This window comes from Spermophilus citellus (assembly GCF_964194105.1).
Source record: "Spermophilus citellus genome assembly, chromosome: 3".
Classification (NCBI taxonomy): Eukaryota; Metazoa; Chordata; class Mammalia; order Rodentia; family Sciuridae; genus Spermophilus; species Spermophilus citellus.
This window is the reverse complement of record NC_138184.1, coordinates 114,000,935-114,019,613: the sequence shown is the minus strand read 5'-3', so window position 1 is coordinate 114,019,613 and position 18,679 is coordinate 114,000,935. Positions and strand designations below refer to the sequence as shown.

Below are 18,679 nucleotides of genomic sequence, written 5' to 3'. Positions count from 1 at the left end.
AGGCTGCTGCTGTCCTGGGAGGTGGGGTCCCCTCTGCAGGGGTAGCCAGGCCCCCTCCCCACCCCGGTGTCCCCGCGAAACACGGAGGTCACCTTAGCAGCTGTGACTGGTGGCACACGCATGGGAGGTGAGAACACCAGGGCCCCAGGCGGCAGGCACTCTTCCCTTCTGCTTGCTGTGGCACCTAGCGACTCTTCTGGCTGGAGCTGGGCTTGAGTGCGGAACACCTGGTGGTTGGGCAGCTCCCGGGGCTCCTGGCCACCAGTCCCCGCTGCCGGCTTTAGGACACACGGGCTGTTTCTCTACCAGGTGTCCTTGGTACCGCAGGGAGGAACCAGCGCTGGCCCTTTAAGGGCAGGTACTGTCTCTTCAGGGGGCAGACTGGGTAAGTGACTTGCCAGGTGACAGGGAGTGCCTCCTGCCACCCAGCCCTGATGCCCAGCTGGGCTGAAGTCAGCGTCCCTGTGCCCTGCCCAGGTGACAGCTGTAGCTCTTGGCGTTCTGGAGATGGGCTTCCCCACCCCTGATCTCGGAAGGACGGTTGCTTCGGCCACTGTCCGCCCACTGCGGCAGCCCCCCAACCTCTGTGACATGATTCAATAACCAGGGGCACAAATTCCTGGGGCACCCGTCCCTTGGGCTCACGCCAGCCTCCTCTTCCTCCCCACAGACGACGTCACCACGTCACTCTGGTTTTCAGCAAGATCCTTTATTTATCTCTGTCCCCGACCATGACAGGGGTCCGGGCAGCCAGGTGCCCGTGTGGCTGTTGGTTTGTAAACTGGAGCAGGAAGGTCGGCTCGTGTGGGGTCATGCACCTCAGCGGTTCTCTGACGAGACATGTGATGGGCACGGGGACTCTGGGTGACAACCCTGCCTCCTGTGTTCCCCTCGCCCGCCACAGACGTGTCCTTTTCACACATGGCCAGTGACACCCGGCGCTTCAGATCCTGGCTTCTCGCACCGGCCCCTCCCAGGGGCCTCGGTTCCCATTAGGACACCAATGGGCCCCGAGCCAGAGCCATGTGCCCCACCCCATTGCTGTGCTGCGTGGACCTCCACTGCCCCAGGGACACTGTCCCCACAAGGTCCCTCTCGTGTGGCTCCCCTCGGCTCTCAGCTAAGGGAAGCTGTTTCAAGACCCAGGCCCCCGGGGCCTCTCCTATGAGCGGACATGTCTTCACAGGAGGCCACCCAGCTGGTGCAGTGCCCTGAGTCTTGGGATCTGCAGGCCTCCCTGCGCCCTCACCCACGCTGGCCCTGGTCACCTTCGCTGGGCGCACAGCCTCGCGGGACAGCAAGGCGCATGGCGGCCCCCGCAGCCTCTGAGATGCGCTGGAACCTTTGCGAACAAACAGGGAGAGAATCATGGGTACAGACTCCAGGTCAAAAGGGACGCTTTGGTCAGAGCTGGCACTGCCACCCTCGGGGACAGCCCTGATGGGAGTCGGGTGGCAAGCCTCCCCCCCCAGGCAGCCTGGCCCTGCCCTGGACCACTCCGGACTCCAGACGCTGAGGGGCTGTGCCCGGCCTGGCCTGGCAGTGGGCGTCTGTGGGCAGTGAGGTGAGTGGCCGTGGCTGGCCCAGGAACCTGGCCCAGCTCTGGAGGACCCCGGCCTCGGCTTTGGAGGAAGCCACCAGTGGAGGGCCTGTCCCTACAGGGAACTGACGGCTTTGGGCAAGAGGACAGTGGCCACAGTTCCCCGACTCTGGATGCCACCCCTGGGGAGGCCTGCAGCCCCGCTCCCTGCCACCAGAGCCAGCCAGGTGCAGAGACCTCAGACTGTCCCCTGCCCTGGGCGGCCGAAGGGTCCTCCATGTGCCAGCAAAGTGGCCGTGTGGCTGGCTGGCAGGTCTGCTTTGCCTGGAGGTGACCACAAGCAGCTTCGTGTCTGACAGCCGGACGGTGGCCGTTTGGTTACTCTGTTTGAAAACACGTAGAAACCAAGGGGCGACGTGACAGACAGACTCACAGAGGCACCGCGTCCCTGGTCACGGGCCCAGGGGACGCACTAGCTGGCCAGAAAGGAATCTCAGAAGCGACAATTGGAAGGAAGGAGGAGAAAAGAAACCTAAGGAAACACAAGCTGCAGGCTCCATTTACAGTGACCACGTGGCAGAGGGACCACGCCCTCTGAGATCCCAGGGCGCTTCCCGGGAGGCAGGTGCTGAGCGTGGCCTGTGGCCGCGGAGGGCGCACTGTCCCGGGTCCGCCCAGGTGTGCCCCGGCCCCCCTGGCCGCTCCAGCGGGGAGGTGTCCTCATCGCCCAGGAGCGAAGATGAAGTCAAGGGCCTGCCGCTCGGCTGCTGCCACGTTCGGATGCCACAAGTCCACCATGAAGACCACCCGGGGGCCATCCTCTGCCGACCCTGTGGGGAGGGGGACAGAGGAGAGGTTGGTGGCCCGTGGCCAGGATCCAGGTGTGGCAGGACCCGACCCTGCATGCTCTGGGCTGGGGACCTGTGCTGTCCCTGGCCTGGCTCACAACACCTCCCTCCTCTGATCCCTAGGCTCACAAGGCTCTGAGCGGGTAGACTGCAGGGCAGCTGGCCAGGCGGGGACAAGCGCTGTTCTTAAGCAGTGGAACCACTGGGTACGACACTGTCCCCTCTGTCCAAAGCCACACCAAGAGCAAGCCCAGACTTGAGCTCAAACTTAGGTAATAACGCGTCCAGATCTGCTGGGGACGCTGTGGCTGCGGGCAGCTGGGGGCCGGGATGCAAAGGAGCATGTTTGGTACTTTCTGCTCAGTTTTTTTCTGGAAACCTAAAACTTTTTTTTTTTTAATATTTATTTTTTAGTTGTAGTTGGACACAATACCTTTATTTTATTTATTTATTTTTATATGGTGCTGAGGATCAAACCCAGGGCCTCGCACTTGTGAGGCCAGTGCTCTATCACTGAACCCCAGCCCCCTAAAATTCCTTTAAGAACTAAAATCTGCCAGGGCGCTGTGGTGCCCACCTGTCACAATGGTTCAGGAGGCTGAGGCAGGAGGATCGCGAGTTCAAAACCAGCCTCAGCAAAAGGGAGGTCCTAAGCAACTCAGGGAGACCCTGTCGCTAAATAAAACACAGAAGAGGGCTGGGGCAGGGGCTCCGTGGTCAAGGGCCCTGAGTTCAATCCCTGGTACCATTTTCTGGTCACGGAGCCAGAGGGACGCACTAGGTGGCCAGAAAGGAATCTCAGAGGCAAACGACTGAAAGGAAGAAAGAAAAAAGAAATCTAAGGAAATACAAGCTGAAGGTCTTCCACTTACAGTGACCACAGGGCAGAGGGACCTGCTGCCTTCTGAGATCCAGGGGCGCTTCCCATGCACGCGGCAAAAAAATAAAATCTGTTAAAAACAAAACGACGACGTGGGGGGGACCCACCTTCGTGGAACGCGGTGTGCAGGAAGGAGTCGTCAAAGAGCAGGCAGCGGCCCTCGGCCCAGCACTGGGGCTCGCCCCCCACCACCAGCTCACAGCCGCTTGGAGTCTTGAGCCCTTGTGGGAAAACAAAGAGTGAAGGCCAGCCAGACCACCGTCCACAGCTGTCACCACAGTCCTGTCCCCTGGGCTTTCTAGTTGCGATGAACCGCCTGCGGCCTACGAGGGGCTCGCCTCTTTGAATTCCACCTTCTAACCCATTCTGAGGCCCAGGGTGGAGGCTCTGTGTGGTTCCTGGCCTCCTCCTGCAACCCGGAGGCCACCCAAGGAAGTGCTGGGCCTCAGGAGGGCACGGGTGGGCACCCATTCCCAGCCTCAGCCGAGACACTTAGCTGCTGCCACCACCTCGGCTGCCACAAAGAAAGGCACTGTCACCGCTGCCTGATGGCTTCCTCAGGGGGTGCGTCAGCCTGACAGCTCAGGAAGGGCACGGGAGGAAGCCCTGGGAGGGGGCGGGTCAGTGGTGGCTCCATCTGTCTTCAGTGATGCACTAGGCTAAGGGTGACCCTGAGCAAGTCAGCATGCTCTCTAGATCCAGGGTCCTTATGACAAAAACACACTCTCTTTCTCTCTGGCAACTGGAGTATTTTTATGTACTCTTTAAGCCAAAGTGGATGGCTCTTGGAGGAGACCACATGGAGGTGTAGGAAGGACAGACGACTTGGGACAGATGATGAGCTCGGACCTGTCTGTGCTGTGTGACTCTGGGCCAGCCACTCAACCTCTCTGAACCTCACCATCCTCATCTGTGAAAAGGGGACATTAGTATATGTACCTTCCAAGGCTGCTATGCAGCCTTGTTACCAGTAACTGAAGGTTGACTGCGCAGGTCTGGGCCACATAAACACTGCGCAGAGGCCACCGTATCACTCTAGGAGTAATGGAGCGGTGACTGGATCTGCTGAAAAGTTACTATTTGGCCCTTGCTGGGGCTGATCTGTTTTGAACCCAAAAAGAGTAGCTACTGGACACTTTGATAAGATGACAGTCACAGGTCACGAGCGGCTACACGGAGGTCTCTGCTCACGGCTGTGGTCTCCATGTTCAAACTGCCAACAGTCCGTCTCTGGGCGGTGCTCAGCGGCTCAGCTGGGGTCACTCTGCTGCTTGCGAAGGCTTTGGGATGAGGGAACTCTCTGCAGGGCCAGTCTACCCAGGGGTTCGGAAGGAGGCTCCCCTTTCTCTGGCCCCTCCAGGACTCACTGCTGCTGCGCCGGGGCAGCGGGGTGCGGCTGGCTGACCGCGGCCTTCCCTGTCCTCACTCCCCGGCCTCCTGCCCTCCACCCATCAACCAGCCTGGGGGGCACAAACGAGGAAGACTCCCCCAGAGCATTTGGGAGGCCCTCGGGGGACAGACGGGCCCTGCGTGGCCTTGGATAGTCCCGCCCGTCCCAGGATCCTTGGTGGCCTAGAGTTTGCTCCTGTGTCCCACCAACCCTGACGGAAGCAGGAAGACACCGGGGAACTGTCCCCCGAGCAGCCCCTGCTTCAGGAGGTGGTGGCCAGCATCTGGGAGGGGGCAGGGAACACAGGCTGGTCCTCCGGCCCCTCCCATTGGACGGCTGGGCACCGTCCACACCCACAGTGACAGGAGGGCCTCCCTGTGCCCGGGGTGGCTGTGCACACTCTGGTCTTCTCAAGTGACTCTTGGACATCTGCCTGGTGAGTCGGGGTCTAGAGCTGCTCCCTGAGTGGGCATCAGTACAGGGGCCTGTCACAGCCTGCCCCACAAGGGGTGACGGTGGGCCCAGAGTGGTCAGCATGGAGCGACAGCCCAGAGGGAGCTCACGGCAGGGCCCAGCGCTCCACAGAGCAACTGGGAGCGGCTGAAGGCTCCCTGGTGTGGAGGGAAAGGGACAAGGAGGCGGGGGGGAGGGAGCAGAGGCCCAGGACTGTGTGCTTCCTTCCCTTCAGCTGGGACAGCGGGCACCAGTGTGGCTGTAGGAGGGGAACCGCAGGAGGGGACCCGCTTGGCCAACACACAAAGTCACAGGGTGCACTTCAACGTGGGCCTGGTTGCGTGAGGAGCACGTGGGGGAACCTGGCCCTGGAGGTGGCCTTGGCCCTGGGGACCCAGCCACACCTTGTGCGGGGACAGGAGAGACCCCCTTTTGATGTGAGTACTAGCTGGGCCCAGGAGGGCCATGCCCAGGGCCTGAAGTCCTGTTCTACACTGATGTCCACTGTGTGGGGCGGGGGGCGCTGGCACACGGGGGTGGGACGGTAGTGACCGGGACTTCTTTGCTACCCGTCCTTGGTGGCGGCATCAGCCTGGCACTTCACCACATCTGCCTGCAGGGCCTCTGCCTGCCCTCCCCCCGCGGCCCTGGGTCCCATCCCCAGCACCCCTCAACAGCACGATGCCCAGCTGGCCTGAGACCTCTGGCTGCCTGGCCCACAGCTCACCTGGCCATGGCGGCCCGAGTTCCAGGAAGGGCTGCGCCCGCACTCAGCCCAGCAGGCCCCCTCTGCCCTCGGGTCAGGCACCCCCCCCCTCTCGTGCCTGCCCAGAGCCTGCCTGCAGCGCCAGCTCCCTCCAACAGCTCAGAGCGCCTGGAGCCCTGCCCAGTGGTTCACTGACCACGTCGTCCCTTGGCTTAGCGTCATGCCACATAGATGACCTGCTTGGCCCCTCCTGCCAAGGTGTGTGCCCGATGCTCTAGAGTAGCCCTGCAGGGAGGCGGCTCCGCCCAGCACAGAGGGGCAACAGGCTCGGCCCCGGGCCTGCCCAAGGGCACCGGGAAGGGGGCCAGGCCTGGGTTCAGATCTGCTTGTTCCCTAAGCCATTCATCTGCCATGTCCCAAGGGCAGTGACCACGTCTTGCGGGTCATTTCTCACACCCTCCAACACCAGGTTGACCATGACAGCTACCACCTAGCATTTAGCCACGTGTGCCAGGCACCGTCCTGGGTGGCCAAGCAGGATGTCACTCCTTCAATCCTCTCGGCCATCCTGGGAGGTAAGTCCAACTTCTCCATTTTGCAGGGGGGACTCTGGGGCCCAGGGAGACCCAGTCTCACAGCTGACCGTGACTCGAGACCATGGCTCAGGAGCTCCCCTGCCCGGCCCTGGCTCTTGAAATCCCCACCACGTCCAGGGCTCTGTCTAGACCTTTCTTCTCTGGAGCTTAGGAGCAGCGTCTTCTAGAGTGAGTCCCCACCCAGAGGGCGGGGAGCAGGGCTGCTGCAGGGGGCTCCCTGGGGCAGCTCCAGAGTGGTCCCCTGCAGAGCACACTCAGGAAACCCCACTCCGCTTTTCCTTGTCCCCTCTGAAGCCCAAGCCATGTGGTCCCTTCCTAAAGCTACTACTGTCCATCTCGGCTCACTCCAGCCTGGGAGGCTAGCGACTGATCCACGGCCCCCGAGCCAGCCTCTGTCACAGTCCACCGGGAACAAGGCAACCTGGGGACTGAGACCCCCATTCACCAAGCCGTGGTTAGGCCTGCCTTGATGGCAGAGGCTCTGTGATACACATCCCCTGGCTGGGCATCAGGCTGGCTCTGCAGAGGACCGTCATTTGACCTCCACTTTCTACCTGAGGAAGCGGAGGCTCAGAAAGGTGAAATATGCAGCCAGCTCATGAGACGGCCGCAGTGCAGGTGGCCTGCCCCAGACCCTGCCCCACTGCTGAACACACACACTTCCACCTCCCAGGACTCCCCACCAGGCCTCGCATCCTCCTTGATGATCAGGAAGCACCAACGTACCTTTCACAGGCTCTTAAAGCCACTAGGAACCTCAAGGGTCTTTGTGATAGCTTTTGGCTCTAGAGCTATGTTGGCTGAGACAGTAGCCACTGGCCAAATGTGGCCATTAAAACTGAAATCAAGCCAGGCATGGTGATGCACACCTGCAATCCCAGCCACTGGAGGGCGGGGGGCTGGGGCAGGAGGATTGCAGGTTCAAGGTCAGCCTCAGCAACTTAGCAAGACCCTGACTCAAAATAAAAAATAAAAAGGGATGAGGGTGTGGCTTAGCGGTAGAGCACCTCTTGGTTCAGTTCCCAGACCCTCAAAAACAAAAACAATTAAAAATTGAACCTTTCGGTTACTCCAGCCGTGTTCAAGCACTTGGGGCCGAAGGTGGTTAGGACATACTTTTGGACAAAGTTCTGGCCAGAGCGTCTGTCAGACATTGGCTTAGGGCATATGTTAGAGTGTGTGTGAAGGATATCTGAGGCCCTGAGTCCACTGCCAGAACCATAAAAAATAATAATAATTAGGTTTATACTAGACCCGGTGCAGCGATGCACACCTGTAATCCCAGCCACGTGGGAGGCTGAGAAAGGAGGATCACAATTTCAAAACCAGCCTTAGCAACTAGCAAGGCCCTAAGCAACTTAGAGACCCTGTCTCAAAAAATAAAAAGGGGTGGGGATGCGGTTCAGTGGTTAAGCACCTCTAGGCTCAATCCCCTCACCCCTCCCCCCCCCCCAAAAAAAAACAAGAACAAAACCCTAGGTTCACAGTGACGACAAATTCCTTCCAGGACTCAGCTGCTGCTGTCCCAACTACTAACACAAGATCATCCACCTCCGGTAAAAGCACCGGGAGCCTAAGGCACACGTCTGGCTCTCCGAGCTCTCGCGGTGTTTCCTTTCTCCGACGGCAGAGGCGCCGTACTACGCGCGTGCACGCGGCGGACCCCTGTCCCCGCCACCTACCTAAGTGGCACCGGATGCGGATGTTCGTGGGCCCGTAGTGCTCCGTGATCACAGTCCCGGGGCTCAGCACGGAGATGCACGCATTTCCAAAAACATTGTTCCCAATACAGGTCCGAAGGCTTCCGAGCAAGCGGTACGTCCGTGGGCACTTCCTGCAGTTCCTGGGGACGCAAACCCCCTGATTGACCAAGTAAAAGGTGAGCCACTCCCCGCTGGGGGTGCTGTTGAGCTTCCAGCCCTGCGGGAGGCTGCAGTTCGAGAAGGCCTTGTAGAGGGCCTCGAACTCGCACAGGACGGTCTGGAAGTTCCGCTCGAGCAGCTCCACGTCGTGCTTCTGCGCGTCCCGGGAGAAGTAGGGCGAGGTGGGCAGGTCGGGCAGGAAGAAGACCTCCGGCTTCTGGATGGAGGGCCGGCTGCTGAGGTAGCGGCCCTGCTCGCGGATGCCCTTGTGGATGCGGCCCATGCCGGACCACGAGTAGCGCTTGGCGTACTCCTGCAGGTTGTGGTAGAGCTTCTGATTGAGGCCCTCGTGGGTGCAGCGCACGCACTCGGGCGCCTGGCAGTAGGCGAAGCCATTCTGCAGCCCGTGCGCCTCGGCGCCCTGCATGAGCGCATTCACCGACACGTAGGGCCGGGGCTGCTCCCTGCCCACGTGGTAACAGTACCACACGAACAGGACCAGCAGGCAGGCCACGGTGACCACGGCCGTGCTGTCGCAGTCCCGCACCGACTGGATGCCGGTGGCCACGCAGTCCCTGAGGCCGTCCAGTGACCAACCCCAGGCTACCAGCCACTCGAGCGACATCTTGGGGGACTTGTTACTGGGGGTGTGAAGCCAGATCAGACGTTCAGTCCTCTGGGGTCCCAGGGGCACCCACACCATGCAGATTAGCGTGGGGGAGAAGGAGCTGCTGGGGCCGAGGAGGGCATGGCCGCCACTGTTCCCCGCAGCCTGCCACGGGTGACATCGATGAATGCTGAGGCTGGCCAGCTGGACCTGCCACTCCACTCCCAGCAAAAGTCACTGCGGCAGGGTGGCAGGAGATGGTCTACATCACACTAGCAAGCTCCAGGTCTCTGTAAGAAGACTTTTTTTCCAAAATCCAAACCTGGAATGAAAGAGAATACAGCATAAATGTTAAACATTAAAGACTCTTCAAGTGTAAAGCTCTGGGTCATTTTGTAAGGCCCCTGATGGTAGGGGACACTTGGCAGTCTTGTATATCCTACCCTCATTTTACCTGCACCCCCATTTCCCAAAAGACCAGCCGTTGCTCCTCTACATCCATCAGGGATGGCTTGGTAACTCTGCGACACCCTAGGAGGTGCTACTGTCCCCATTTTAGAGATGAGAAAACTGAGGCCCAGAGAGGTCAAACAGCTCACCCAAGTCACACAGCCAGAGCCTGGATACAAACTCCATGTGCCTTCTAAGCCTACGTGTGTCCATCTTACTGTCTGTTATTCCCCTTTAATTACTGCCTTTAAGGGAAAAGGAAGCTGGTTTCAAAAGTACCTCATCAATGACAAAGGGTCTGTCTGAGTGGTTATCCTTTCTCTTCCCAAGCACATCACCATTCTTACTGAATCTGGCTGCCCTCAGTCCAGGGTTCGGCTAATACCGACTTGGGAAAGGAAGTGGGTGCCCTGGGGTCACACCTGTGGTCAACACAGGGCTCTTCTGCTTTCCAGCTTGGAGACAAGGCACTAGCTCACCCACGTGGTCAGTGAGCAATGGGGTGGCGTGGAAGTAGAAGTCCTTCCAGGCCTGTGACTCAGTTTCCTGCACTTTCCCAAACAGGAAGCTGTGGTTTGCCAGTCATCTTGCCTATGGTTGGGCCGGTGGCCAACACCACGGTTATCCAGAAACCCAAGGGAGGATCATGGCCCCGGTGCCCAGCGGCGCGACCCTCTCAGACCTGGGTTGCGTGTCTGCGAATCCCTTTCTCTGCCTCGCTTTTTCTGAGCAGCTGGGAACAGCAGTGCTCTGTTCCTCAACAAGCCTCTACCTCCCCACTCCTGGGGACGTCACTTTGTGTTTTCCCCTTCTTTCCGGGGAATACAGGAAGACAGCTGAACAAATGGGGAGATGGGACCCTCCCCTTTCCCTGGGGACACCCTTGGCCTCGAAAACTTTTGCTGCTCAGAAGAGAAGTTCTGAGCCCAAACTGGAGACGGGCAGGATCAAGTGTCAATGCCAACCCCAGGCAGGTCACGGGCCCTCGCCAAGTCTCAGCTTCTGTAACCAACAAATGGGGCTCACATTCCTCTCTCCGGCTGAAGGTGCACACAAAGTACTATGACTGCGTCGCTGGGAACACCCAATAAGTGCTGGTGACTGCTGGGAGGGGCGGCACCCCCTAGGGCTGGCCAGCCAACCAGAGGAGGGTCATGAAAGGAGGACTCCACTGGATCCCAACAGCTCAGTGTGAACCCCCAGCGCTCTTCAGACCCAAATCTCAAGTGATTTTTCTGTTCCCAGGCTTGCTAAGGGAAACCTTAGGTGCTCATTAACTGCCTACTGGCTTCTTCCCAGTTTTGGTTGAATAAAGAATCACTTGACTACAATGTTTAGTAAGTCAAAAACACACTCTGAATATTCATGGTAATTTTTTTATGTTTCTAGGAAAAATACCAGTGTGGGGAGGTTAGAGGCTACCCTCCCCCCAACATGGTCCCAATTGCTCCTTGGATGCAGAACAGGGAAGGGCCGGATCCCACTGGATATGGAGACCCATCCCTCTTGTCTTCTCCTAGACCAGCAGCTCCTTCCTCTCAACCCAGATTAAAGAAAGGTGTCTTGTTTGCAGCCATCCCAGGCAGAACCCCGGGATTCCTGAAATTCAGCGTGAAACTGTCACGAGGGAGAGAACTAGTGCTTCTGGGGAAAGGATTCCTCCCACCACTGTGCTGATACCCTAATTGGAATTCTCAAACTCTGTCTCTCAGGAGCAGTTTCTTCCTGGATGCTCTAAGAGTGAGATGGCGATGATTTAACACACCTGTTAAGTGTTAGTTCCCAGCAGCCCTGCGAATCACTCAAGTTCAAGTCCACAAAATGCAGACACAGAGAACTGGGCAGATGATGAGGGACCTCGCCACTGGCCACCCAGCTGCTCCCCCCCCCCTCCTGCGGGAAGCTTCATCTGTCAGCCAGGCGCCCTCTCCAAGCAGCAGCGAACCAACAGCTGTGAAGACCTGACGCTGTGAATCCCAGCTTCGGACCCTCCTCAGGAGGCCATGAACCTGAGAGCTGAAGTTTGGACTTTCTATACCTGCCAATCACTTTTAGCCAAAATAGTTCGGTGACCAGAGGTGGATGTACAAGCCCACAGCCTATCCATGACACTAAAAGAAACCCTCAAACGTGGTCGTTTCTTATGAATTGCTCCAAACATTCAACCCCCCAGCGACAGCCCCCACCGCCACAGGAGCACACAGCTCCTTCTCTCAGGGACAACAGTAACTTCCAGCCTTCTACCCACATCTGTTCATTTGCATGTTTCATTTCTGTCCCCACCACGGATGGAAACATCTCAGGGCTCCACACTTTAATAACATGCAAACTCAGACCTTAAATGTCAGTTGGCTCTGGGGAATAGGGTCCAAATTCAAGCCCAATCAAATGTAACTTCTGACAGGATGAACGCCTGCAGACCCTGCCTGACCCAGCTACCCCAGTTTAAATGGCTAGTTCAAGGGGCTGCCCAGTGTTCAAGAGCTTCTGGTCATCTCAGGACTAGGCCACCCTGAACACCCAGAAAGGAGCAGCCCAGCGCTGGGCCAGGAGTGTGATGCATGGAACCCTCTCCACTCCACTCCGGAGCCAGACTGCTGCGCTGGGGCCAGCTCTCCCCGTGGGGCTCTTCCCTCCCGCACTCTCTGGGCCAGCGTTCTCAGCACCCACCGGCCTGGAGAGTGGGAAATAGGGGCAGCCACAGGATGAGTTAACGCAGATGGTGACCACCAGGAAGTCAGGGGGTGAGGGGGATGGGACGGGGAAGGTTAGTGTTGCCAGGAAAAGTGGGCGATCGGCTGCGATGAGGGCAGGAGGTTTATGGCGCCTGACAGCTAATGGGACAGGGGAGGTGGGTCACCACGGGGAATGTGGGAAGCGGGTGATGCTGAGGGCTGGGAGAGGCGGAGAGGAGGCGAGGAGCCGGGGTTCCCGGGGGAGGAGGGAGAGGGGGGAGGGGACTGCGACCGGGCGGGGAGGAGGAGGGGGAGGAGGAGGGTGATGCCCGGTCGGCCGCGATCCCCGTCACGGCGGCGGCCCGGCACGTAGCGAGCGCTGGCCGCAGGGCCCCTGGGCCGAGCCGGGATGCGGTCGAGACGTCCGGGAGCATCCTCGGCGGCAGCGCCAAGCGCGGAGACCGCGAGCCTGACCGCCCGGCCCGCGCCTCCAAGCCCCGACCCGGGGTCGGCCGGGCCGCGCCGCCCTCCCGCCCCGCAGCCCCGGAGACGCCGCTTACCTGCGCCCGGGCGCGCGGGCGGCGGGGGCGGCTGCAGGCACCAGGCAACAACGCGGCCGCCCGAGGGCGCCGACAAGCGGACGCCCCCTGCCCGCGCCGCGGGGCCACCGCCCAGCACCTGCCGGGCCCACGCCGCCGGAGCCCAGCCGAGCCAAGCCGAGCCGAACCGGTGCCCCCGCCGGTGCCGACGCCGCGCTGCGCTCCGCGGGGCCGCGAGGACCACAACTCCCACAATGCCGCGCGCGGCGGGCCGCGGGGAGGGGCGCGGGCGGGACAGGCGGGGCCGGGACCCCGGCACGTGCACCTGCCGCGCTGCGCCCCGGCCGCCGGGGCTTCCCCGGAGGGTCCTTCCCGTGCACACCCAGCCGCGCTGCCTGCCCAGGCCCTGGTGCGCGCCGGCGACCGCGGCGACAGTCATTCATCAGGTCCCCGTGCGCCGTGTCGCCCGCCCTCCGGGCTCTGCCCGTCTCCCTCACCCTCCCGCGGGCTCCCGAGCTCTCCGAGCGCCTCCCTCCTGCCTTCCCTCCGGTGCATTCTCTTTACTCCCCTCCGCCCCCGCCCCCTTGCCCTGCTTTCCTTTATTGATTGACTCAACATAGACTTCTGAGGCCCCGGCCACCAGGCATGAAATCGCAAATCAAACACGATCCTCGTCTGATGGAAACCGCGTTAGCCGGGGAACCTCGGTGCCTGGCCCTGAGCTCTGCGCGGCGCTGTTCAGATGGCCCCTGCCCACAGGGAGTCCTGGTCTAGCGGCGAGTAGACCAGGGACCCGCTGTTACAGCTCCAAATCTACAGTCCTCCCCCGCCGCGCAGTGCTGGGCAGGGTAGGGTCGGGGCAGACCTAGTGGGGAGGGGGCAGGGAGGCCGCTCCGAGAAGCCAGGTTTGAGCCAGGCCTGTGGGAGAGAATAAGCCAAGAGTGTCTATGGGATGTGGCTTGGGTTCCAGGGGAACAATGCATGGGTGGGTTCTGGGAGCAAGAGTGGGCTGGCCTGCCCACAATCCATCTGTCCCTGTCCTAGAACCGACTGCTTCCATGTCCCCGAATTCATTCTCTCATGGCCCAGAATCATCCTCATTCTGACCAGAATCCACCTCTCAACCCGGTCCCAGGACCCCCTTGGGTACTTGACTTAAGTATCTACCTCAACGGGGGTGGCCTAGAATCCACCCACTTCCTGTCTCAGAATATGAATATGAATTGATATTGTCTTGAAGTCCTGCAATTGTCTTGGACACACACCTCTGTCCTTTCCCAGAACCCATCTCCACCACATTGCAGAATCCGTCTCCTCCATGTCCCAGAACATACCTCATCTCTGTCATCTCTGCCTTTTCACAACTCCAAAGGCAGAAGAAATTTTTTTTCTCTTTCACTCTGCTAAAATAGACCCAAAGGCATAGATTAAAACTATAAAATGCACTCACATTTGCTCAGAATGTGGGTCCCCAACACAGGTATGGGAGTGAGAAAGGTCAAACAGAACGTCTCTCTTTCCTGTCTGCCCAGAGTGGTTGAACCCCGGGAGGATGGAGAAGTAAATGTCCTGTCGCACATTTAGAAAGTTGCTCAAATTTAGCCTTTTCCTAGGGCCCTTAAACATTCAGACACAGCATCACCATGGTAGACTTGGAAAAGAAAGCTATTTTTCATATAGTGGTAAATGTGCGTTCCATTCCTGGACCATACCATCTGTACTACATTATGAATTAATATTGTCTGTAAATCCTATAATTATCTTTGACCAGTGCAATTATGTTGCTCTGTATTTGCTGAGAGTATTTATTTGTTCTGTGGCAATAAGATACACACAGTTTTGCTAACCCTGCTGGCCTTATTATTATTTTTTTTAATTTGCTGGGAGTTTCAGAAAATGAAAATGACCCAGTCCTCTGTCAAGCTTGGTGACCTTAGTAGGTGAGCTCTTCTGGAACAGGGTGTTCAGGCCTTCCAGAGGGGACTTTTGCATGAAAGCACCAGATAAATTGTCACTGTGCTAATGGAGGAGCTGAGATGAGGACCAAGTGCTTCTAAATTGCCTGCCTTCAGCTTAACTGCCAGATGCACCCTCCTCCTCTCAGGGTTTCCTCTAGGGCAGTCACTCCCGACCCACTCAGAGGCTGCAAACCTCTCATTACACCATCTCAGGCACTGATGGGGGCCACCCAACTGCCATCTCCTGCAGATGGAGTCACTGGGGGCTTGGAGAGAGACTGTGCCTTGCTCCATCGAGGTCACAGCAACTCACCAGAGTATGTGTGGACTTGAGGAAAGGCCAACTGGTGCATTGAAGGCTCTGGGATAGCCACTTTGGTGAGCGATTTGATAGCATTTGTTAAAATAACAACAATCGTGTATATATTAAGAACCAGCGGTGTCACTCATTTCTACCTGGAGAAGTTCAAGGGTAGCTGGAGGAATGGTTGTCTTCTCATATGACATAATACAGCAAGTTATTAGAATGAGGACACGTGTACTTGTGACAACATGGAAAAAAATCCAGAACAAATTACAGATTGACAAAGCAGAATTGCACTTGTATGATTTGAACCGTGGAGCACGAACATACATGTGGGTAGAGGCGTGTTCTATTAAAATTTAAAATGTTACAGTTTATAAATGCAAAGAAAGTCCCTCTTAGGAAGCAGACCGAATTCTATTTATTTTAGTAATTTTTTTGTAGTTGTAGATGGACAACATGCCTTTTCTTTATTTATTTTTAAGAGGTGCCGAGGATCAAACCCAGTGCCTCCCCAGGGCTAGGCAAGTGCTCTGCCACTGAGCTACAGCCCCGGCCACCTCGGTTCTTAAGAGTTATAACTTCAAGGAGGGTTAAGGAAGAAAAAAGAGGAATGGTGGATAGGAGAACTGCATTTTCTATAAGGCTTCAATTTGATATTTTCAGAAACATATAAATGCTCCTGGAACACAATGCCAAAAGGATTTGCATTTGCAAATGTAGAGAAGTAGTTTCACTTTTAAAAAGGAGTATTTGTGATATTAAAATGGATCATGTTCAATAAAAGAAAAGCTTACATGACATTAAAAATTATTTTTCTAGAATGGAAATTGCTCAACACCAGAAGTTCTCATAATAGAATTCATCATATTAACCAATTAAAGAAAAATAACTATACCGTCATCCTCATAGATGCAGAAAAAGCATCTGACTAAAGTCAAATATACTTAGCAAACTGGGACCAGAAGGAAGCTTTTAAAATTTGATTAAAAGTATGTGTCAAAAATCTACCACAGTGCAGATTAATATCCCTCATGAGCATAGATTTGGAGTTCTTAACACAGAATAGCAAATTAAATTTAGCTACATTAGAAAGGATAACACATCTGCAGAAGGATGAATTCAGCTTCTCTTTGTTCTTGGCTTCTGGGTGATACCTCTACTCTGGAATTTTATAAAAGATAGCATCTTTTTTCTTTTCAATTCTTTTTTTCCTTTCTTTTCTTTTTTTTTTTTTTTTTTTTTTTGTGCAGGGGACAGAACCCAGGACCTCATGCAGATGAGGTAAGCACTGCACTACCACAAAGACACACCCCCACTCAACAGAATTTCTTTTTCTTTTCTTCCTTCGCTGTGCTGGGGATGGGCCTCATGCGTGCCAGGCAAGTGCTGCCCCGTGGAGCTACATCCGGAGCCACAAGAGTGCGTTTGTTATTTGTGGTGGGTATCTCAGACCCTGACTGATGGTTTCTGCCAATGGGTGACTCAGAATGGCCACACCAGAAAGACCAGGTATGTGACTAGAGGGTTGAGGCTTTGAGTCAAATGAAATCAGCTGCATCTTCTGGGGAGGAAGGGGCCTAGAGACTGAGGTCAGCCACGTGGCAGTGACTCAGTCCATCTTGTCTGCATGGAGGAGCCAAGAAGGACCCTGAGGCTTGGGGGCATTACCCATTTTCCAGTCCTCTAAGCATTGTCACACTCTGATGCCCAGAGAGTAATGTGACCCTGAGAACAAGGAAGCTTCACGCTTGGAACCCTCCCAGACTTTGTGCAGTATCTCTTCTTCCGGTTCTTTCTGACTTCTGTCTTTTGTTATAATAGGACAGTAATTGTGAGCAGAATGCTTTCCTGAATTTTGATTTTACTGAATAATCAGACCTGAAGGTGTCTGTGGGAACCCCCCAATTTGTAGCCAGCTGGTAGGAAGTGAGGAAGGCCTTGGGGACCTGCACTCTTGCCGTTGGTATTAGGCATGAGGACGATCTTCCAAGGACAGTGCCCTCAGACCTGGCAGCTTGGCACACAGTGCATTGCCATGTGGCCTGGCAAAGCCGATCCCAGGAATGCAAGGTTGGCTCAGCCTCGGAAATCCACACCCCACTTCACCTGATGGACGGAATTTTAAAACCCTAGGATCATCTTAAATGGGCAGAAAAACAATTGGACAAAACTCAACAGCCTTTCCTAAGAACTCTCAGCAGAGTAGGAATGGGACTCCATCAACCTGATGAAGAGAATTATGATAGAAATTAAGAGAATGCTTTTGAAAATGTAGTCAGAGTATTATTGTTCAGAACTTTGGTGTGTGCTGTGCCCGTGTGTGAGTGAGTGTGTGTGTGTGTGGTGTGTGTGTGTGGGTTACACTGGGTCCCAGTGTAGAATTCATTTCTGATAGTGGGTGGCAGTCAGTTCATTCTGAAAGCCTTGGCCCTGGAGAATGTTCCAGGGTGGGGGGACAAGGTCAGGAGTGTTTGTTGCTGTATTTCTGAAAAGTTAGAGATAGCCAACATTCATCAAGGGAAAATGCACAAATAAATTCATACAAAGGAATATGATAGAGCAGTTAATGTGCATGAGCCAGGGCTGAGAGAAGCACCACAGATAAATCTGCAAAATATAGTGTTGAGCTAGAGGAACAAATTGCAGAAGAGTATTTGCAGTATTTTATATGTGGATTGTCTTCCCCGGGGGGGGGGGGGAATACTATTAGTATTAATGTAAATACTATATGCCTATAGTATTTAGTAGTATATTTTAAAATATATAAATAAATATAAATATATTTTTATAGTATATATAAGCATATAGTGTGTGTGTGTGTGTGTGTGTATACACACACACACACACACACACACACACTAATTGGAATATGTACTAATAGGAGAAATCTTGCATGAAGTTGGTCGACACAAATTCAGGGTAGTGGCTACCTCTGGGAAGGAAGGGAGGCAGAGAGGGAAATGAGATTTGGCACACCAAAGAGCTTCAACAATATTTACAATATTTTATTCCTTGAAAAATACCAAAGCAAGCTGAGCATGGTGAAGCAAACCTACAATCCCAGCAACTCAGGAGACTGAGGCAGGAGGATGGCAAGATCAGGGCCAGCCTCAGCAACTTAGAGAGGCCCTAAGCAATTCAGCAAGACCCTGTATCAAAATAAAAAAATAAAAATAAAAAGGACTGGGGATGTAGCTCAGTGGTTAAGCACCCTGGGTTCAATCCTCAGTACCAAAAAAATCAAACAAACAAACAAAAAACCCAAGGCAATAAAGCAAAATGTTCACATTAGATAAAGTCAACTGGCCGGTATGTAAATGTTTGTTCTATTTTTTTTTTTGTCCAAATGGTTGAATGTTGCACGATTATAAATCATCAAACAGCAGTTCGACTATGTAAAATTAACTTTGTTTGTGGAAGTTTGGGCTGCAGGCTTTCAATATGGCTTGAGTTATTTGGGGATAAGCAAGAGCAGTTGTTGCTAGTGTATCTCAACAGGCAGGTCCCGTGGGGACAATGGCAGAGAGGGACAGAGAAAGCGGGTGATGAACGCACACTCAAGTTTCTTTCCTCTGAGGCCATTGCTCTTGTCAGCTTGATAAGTTGGCCTTCTATATTTGGGGACTAGGTGGTCCTAGGACTAAAATAAGTGCGTCAACTGCTGCTGTGCAGGACCCCAAATAAAAGTTGGGGAACTTCACTCTGGGAAATATCAAGATAAACCTGGGTCGGGAATCCTGGGAGCGAAGTTTGCCCGTCTATCCGAATGGGTCTCTCGCATCAGGATGACGGGATCTGGCTAGTTGGCTCAGAGCCGGGAGTAATTCTATCTGTCCAGGAAGCCGAGTCACACGCAGGTGTTACAGAG

At 55.5% G+C, this 18,679-nt stretch overlaps 1 protein-coding gene across 1 annotated transcript; it reads right to left on the bottom strand.

Moving 5' to 3' along the window:
- Positions 1-717: 717 nt before the first annotated feature.
- On the bottom strand, positions 718-12,749 carry ASPHD2 (aspartate beta-hydroxylase domain containing 2). Its single transcript, XM_081287403.1, has 4 exons — positions 12,568-12,749; positions 8,096-9,204; positions 3,376-3,489; positions 718-2,370 (listed from the first exon to the last, which is right to left on the bottom strand). Exons 2-4 carry the CDS (start codon positions 8,976-8,978, stop codon positions 2,261-2,263), a joined length of 1,107 nt encoding a protein of 368 aa, XP_081143529.1. The 5' UTR covers positions 8,979-9,204; positions 12,568-12,749; the 3' UTR covers positions 718-2,260.
- Between the last annotated feature and the right edge of the window lie 5,930 nt (positions 12,750-18,679).

What these genes read in the sequence shown, in the direction of transcription:
- ASPHD2 (XM_081287403.1), bottom strand. Translation starts at nt 8,978, where the DNA reads ATGGTGTGGGTGCCCCTGGGACCCCAGAGGACTGAACGTCTGATCTGG. An exon ending in CCGCATCCGGTGCCACTTAG is followed by an intron (nt 3,490 to 8,095) that starts GTAGGTGGCGGG and finishes TTTTCCCACAAG; the next exon opens with GGCTCAAGACTCCAAGCGGC. An exon ending in GCACACCGCGTTCCACGAAG is followed by an intron (nt 2,371 to 3,375) that starts GTGGGTCCCCCC and finishes CCCTCCCCACAG; the next exon opens with GGTCGGCAGAGGATGGCCCC.